Source organism: Felis catus, chromosome D1 (genome assembly GCF_018350175.1).
Source record: "Felis catus isolate Fca126 chromosome D1, F.catus_Fca126_mat1.0, whole genome shotgun sequence".
NCBI classification, from domain to species: Eukaryota; Metazoa; Chordata; class Mammalia; order Carnivora; family Felidae; genus Felis; species Felis catus.
In genome coordinates this window covers 63,871,649-63,877,806 of record NC_058377.1, presented here as the reverse complement: position 1 = coordinate 63,877,806, position 6,158 = coordinate 63,871,649, and the positions used below count along the sequence as shown (strand labels likewise).

General features: G+C 38.2%; 1 protein-coding gene across 1 annotated transcript; it reads right to left on the bottom strand.

Moving 5' to 3' along the window:
* Positions 1-2,648: 2,648 nt before the first annotated feature.
* On the bottom strand, positions 2,649-5,531 carry LOC101101252 (olfactory receptor 10A2). The gene has a single exon (XM_045038134.1). The coding sequence runs from the start codon at positions 5,255-5,257 to the stop codon at positions 4,304-4,306; it is 954 nt and encodes a 317-aa protein (XP_044894069.1). The 5' UTR covers positions 5,258-5,531; the 3' UTR covers positions 2,649-4,303.
* Between the last annotated feature and the right edge of the window lie 627 nt (positions 5,532-6,158).

Here is a 6,158-nt window from a genome sequence, read left to right as displayed (position 1 = left end):
TATTTTAGTCCCTGGTGTTTACTGGAAGGGAGTGATTCCCCCAATGCTTCCTCTTCCTCAGGTAAAGTCATAGGCTCATTTTCTGACAGGTGTGAGTTTTGAGGAATTCCCAGACATGCAAAAATTCATGAAGATTCTGCAATCCCATAATTGGAGGAAGTGCTTTGCTGCAGCTCCAACTTTTCCTGCACTCATGAGGCTACAAGAGCAAGGGAAAAAACAGTGGTCTGTCTATTCTCCAAGGTTTGCACCAGAGAGAGATCAGAAGAGCATGCCAGTATTCTTTTTTCCCTCAAGATTATTGAGATAAAATTGACATATAATGTTGTGTAAGTTTAAGATATATAATGTGATGATTTGATACATGGATATATATATTGAAATGATTACCACAATAGAGTTAGTTAACATGTCCATCGCTTCACATAATTATCTTTTTGTTTATGTGTGTGGTGAAAATATTTAAGATATACTCTCTTAGCAAATTTCAAGTACAGAATACAGTATTGTTAATGATAGTCACTATGTTGTATGTTTGATCCCCAGAACTTATTCATCTTAAGTTTGTACCCTTTGACCAATGTCACCATACCCCCGTCTCTGATAACCACTATTCTACTTTCCTTCTCTCTGAGTTTGGTTTTTTTTTTAGATTCCACATATAGATGAGATCATACAGTATTTGTCTTTCTCTGTCTGACTTATTTTACTTAGCATAATGCCCTTGAGTCTCATCCATGTTGTTGAAATAGCCAGATTTCCTTCTTGGTTATGGCTGATTAATATCCCATTGTATATATGTATACATATGCCATATTTTCTTTATCCACTCATCTGTAAATGGACACTTAGATTTTTCCCATGTCTTGGCTATGGTGAACAATGCTACAATGAACATGGTAGTGCAGGTATCTCTTTAAGGCAGTGATTTTATTTCTATCATTCCAGTATTCTTTTACATCTTCCTTCACTTTTGATTCTCATTGGGCTAATTCTTTGGGAGTGTTTCCGATCTGGATTCGGAAGTTTTCATGCATGGAGAGGATAACTCATTAATCACTGTCTAAGCCAAGTGGAGAAGCAGTTGGCAGGGAATACTTTTGGCTGGGGAGGCTAGTAACTCCTGGATAAGGTGAAAACAAGAAAGTCTGAATAACAGTCTGAAAATCCTAACACTTCTTGAATAAGAAATGAAGTTGAGGGAGTAAGATGATGTCCATGCTTTGTGACAAAATTTTCCCAAGGTGATTAGGGCTTCATCCGAAGACTCTAATGCATGTCTGAATATTTTTTATAGTGTTTCTGAAACAGACATTTGACCACATGTTTCTTACTAAAGGCAGTAACCATACCTGACTTTTTCATTATTGTTTGCTTAATATTTAGCGAAGTGCTTGCAAATATGTGCTTGCATTTTTCTACAAGCCATATTTAAAATAATGACCTTCTGCATCATACTTCACCTATATGACCTGAGATTTCCATTTTAATTAATTAGGATGGCACATTCATCTTGCAGTTTGTTGTAGGGAAGTATACCACATTTCCAACAAAAGTTGGAATAAATAATAAAGGTGACTCACTGGATAAGAAAGAATAGCTATTTATTCTTCCCCTCCAGTGGTCCCTGGGAGTTTTAATTCTCCCTATTTCCTACTCTACAGTCTGCCAGTAGCCAGTGGATGACTGAAATGGGAGTACAAAAGCCTACTTCTTTGGCATGAAGCAGAACAAACTAAGCTTTATTTATTCCCTGGAGTTCCCTGCTGGAACTGCTGAGTCTGGAATTGCACCCAAAATTATATTTTTGCTCAGCTTCTTCTCCATTCCTACTCTACTACATTTAATGGTTTCTCCTTAATAATTCACTTGCACTTGAGTCCTTGGCTCCATTTCTGGTTCTGGGATAACCCAATGAAATCAACTGATCCTGAGGCAAGATCAATTACTGTAAGTTTGGAGAAGATGTTTCTAAAAGGTGAGAAGAGATTCATAGCAGGGATATGAAGGAAAAGGTTTAACCTTTCTGGGAATAAAACCTCTTTCATGCCTCTTTAATGGATCTTCTCCAGACTTTCAGAATATCTATACTTTATTGCAGGAACTTGAGCACTGTATTTCCTCACATGCAATCCACCATCAAATCCTATCAATTCTTCCTCCAAAAATTACTTAGACTTAATTTGTATTGATACTACTCTATTCCAAGTCACCACCACTTCTCAACTGGATTACCCATTCGTTTGTTCATCTTCATACACTATTGAAAAACTATAGAATAATTTCATTGTAATGTAAAGTTTGCATTGGGCAAAGCAAACCAAAATATAACCTTCAACACTGAATGTCACAAGGCCTTGCCATCAGGAGCTCTCTTACCTGTTTTAAAGAAAATTTTAGAAGTATGACTATAATTGAAGCTCCATTCACAAAGAGAAGCATCTCTTGTTTTGTGCAACTTCTGACTTCTGGAAAGTGGCACTGATTCCCATGACCATATAAGAAGCTGCCCCACTGGTTCAGAGCGTCATATCAACTGCATTATCTCAGTACCAAATACTCTTTTACTAAATAAACCATCATTGACATTTTCATTCTATTGTTATAATGCTTGTTAAATATCTACTGTGGCAACCTTCAACATCACTGAACTGCATATCTGAGCAGTCTGTGTTGTCTCTCCAGGTACCAGCTGTTGTTTCTGTTAATGCTCTGGCTTCAAACTTGCATATATTTTGAGTGGTATTCCCTAACCCTATTTTTCCATAGTATTTTAAATGCAGAGTTTTCCAGAACATATGGTTTTCAGGAATTCTCATGTCATGTTAAAACAAAAATAATTGTGCAGCTTTAATTTTTAAAGACTTACAGGTACACTGGGAAAAGACAAACATGTAAAAACCAGTACAGCATAGTATATGCAAAATTTAACTTATCTGTTGATAAAATTGGAATAGATGCATATAGCAGAGAATAATTTATGCTGCTTGAGGGATCACACTAGGGCCTTGAAAGATGAGATGGATCCGGCTAACGTACAGATGGAAAGAACTTTTCAAACAGAGAAAATGGAGTACCGGACATCACCAGCTGCTAATCATCTAAACTACTAACACAGAAGTATGAATGAAATTCACTATATTCTCTAATTTACTCAATCATTTCTTCCATAATCTTCAAAATTTATTTCCTTCAAATTAAAATTTTAGTTATTTTTTACCTATTATGTAAGCAAAATTTCAAACGTTTAATGACAAGTGTTATTGATGGGACAATAGGAAAAGAAGAACCCTTGTAAATTTCTGGTGGGAAGGTAAAATGGTATAATCAATTTGGAGGGAAATTTGCCAATATATAACAACATGGTACATGTATTCACCCTTTGCCCAATTTCTAGATTTCCATCTGTCAGATACACTGGCAAAAATATGAAAATGCTTGTGTATAAAGATATTTTTTACAGCATGATTTATAATTGTAAAAGAGTCATTAAATAAACTATGGTATATCTAAAAAATAGAGTACTAAGAAATCATAAGAAGAATGAGAAATATTTTTGTGGTTAAGGAAGAGCTATGTTGCAGTTAGCTAGATCCATTTTAAACTTTGATGAAAACAGTATCACAATAGAAATTTATACCACTACTTCAACAAGGCTTAAGAACCTGAGTATGGGACAGAAAGCCTGTGAAAGCTCAGCTCATTCTTCCTGGGAAAACAGTAAGGACTAAAATGTATGTGGGGTTATAAAGGTGTAAGTATGGGCAATATCAATCCATGTTTCTATATTTATATCACATACCAGTGAGATTATAAGAACTAACATGCTTCAAGGGCATGCAAACTGAAATAAGACAGTGATGACAGTTATGCATTGGTAAGGATTACAGGGTTTTCTCTCTGATGAATGGAGTCAGATCTGCCCGATGGAAAAGAAAATGACATGATGATTTTTCACTGGTCTTGTCCTCTGTTATTATGTATCCCCACAATAGGATTATAAGCAATTTCATGCTGTTCACAATGTGGACATAGTAATGTGAATATCTGGAATTATATGGCACAGAATTATTGAAATACCAATAAGAAAAAATAACGTAAGCCTACAATGAACAGAGGAGTTTTCCAGGAGGTAGAAACAGGGCCAACCTACTTCCCTGCTCTTTTCCCTCTTCTGAGCTTCCCAATAGTCATTTCAGCAGCTGGGTTTCATCCCAACAGAGATGGCAAGGGAGGCAGAGGAATCCCAAATATGAACCTGATTGCTCCACATTGAGTACACTTTACTCTCATTTCTTAACGTCTATGGGATGCAAATTCTAAGGCCGAAAGCCTTGCGGAAGGTCCGGCCAAGGGCATTCTTCACCTCGTTATTTCTCAGGCTATAGATGATGGGGTTCAACATGGGAGTCACAACAGTGTAGGACAATGACAGCAGCTTTTTGCTCTCAGGCGAATTATTGGATTTAGGCCGGAAGTAGGTGAGGCTTGAAGATACATAGAATAGGGAGACAACAAGGAGGTGGGAGGAGCAGGTAGAGAAGGCTTTATGCTTCCCTTTAGCTGATGGAATCTTAAGGATGGCAGCAGCAATGCGCATGTAGGAACACAGGATCAGCATGCAGGGTATCATGACGACCAGCACAGTTCCAACAATCGCATAGATCTCAAACATTGCTGTGTCTGCACACACCAGTCTCAGCACAGGTGGGCTGTCACAGAAGAAGTGGTTCACCTTGTTGGTGCCACAGAATGGAAAGCTGAAGAGCCAAGTGGTCTGCACAGTAGCTACGGGAAAGCCTGGAAACCAGGAGGCAACAGCCAATTTGGCACGTGTCCTCTGGTTCATGATGACTGGGTAGTGCAAGGGATTGCAGATGGCTACATAGCGGTCATATGCCATGGTGGCCAGGAGGACGCATTCAGCAACTCCAAAGAAGAAGAAGAAATACATCTGCATGGCACAGCCAAGGAAGGAGATGGTTGTGTCCCGGGCAAGCAGGGTCCCCAGCATCTTGGGCACGATGACTAGGTTGAAGCCAATCTCCAAGAAGGACAAGTTCCTGAGGAAGAAGTACATGGGGCTGTGCAGCATGGGGTCAGCCAAGGTAACAAGAATGATGAGGCTGTTTCCCAATAGCGTGACCAGGTAGATGATTAGAAATGTCAGGAAGAGTAGTGACTGTATTTCAGTAGGTAGGGAAGAGAAGCTCATGAGGATAAACTCCCCAACCCTTGTCCGGTTTCCTTCAGCCATCAATACAGAAATGAATCTCCAGCTTCAGTCATGGAGAGAGATTCTTGATTGGAGGAATCAGAATCTTGGTTTGTTTATCAGACTCCTTTTTAGTGTCAGGAAAAGAGGCTGGGTTGGGATCTCAGTTGGAAAAGGAAGGGCCTTGAGCTGTCTAAGAATAAGACACAAGGAAGAATGGCCAGAGCTTAAGTTCTGAGATGGGCCTGGGCCAGCTTCTGGAAGAGTTGATATTTCCTCATTTGTACATTAACATGTACAGAATGGTCATACCAAATCAGAACCATAAGCCCCTGAAGGAGCCATCAAGGGGCACATTTTGGAAGAAATTATATTCCTGAAAACACCTCAACTTTTGAGATACAAGCCCAAAGTTCATGATTTCATTAAAAACACATACATGTGAATTTATAAAAACTTTTGAAATGTATTTAAAATGCAGAATTTATATATTCAATGCAGAATACTGCATCTAATAAGTTTTCTACTCTTCATGAATCTTTCTTGCTGGCTGTAATTTGGGAGGTGAGTGAGGAGCATGTATTGAGGACAATTAACACATGCCTGTGTTTTGTCCTTTTATATATGCATTTTATAGGGGAGGCAACTTATCCCAGAGAAGTTAAGAAATAGCAGTGAAAGTGGTAGGTCTCGAATCCAAACCACATCTGTTGAATTCCAGAGTTCTCAGACTTCCACTGGACTGTGATTCATTGGACTATTCTACCTTGATCTGAGGACTAACTCATTAATGCTTAAGAAAATAAAATGGGAATTTCTGCAAAATCACATTTTGTATGATTTCTTTCTAATTTTCAACTTATTATCATATTCCTTTCTTTCCTCATTATTTTGGTAATCTAGAACATTGAATTCTAATGGAGGAATTATGAGATGAAGTTGG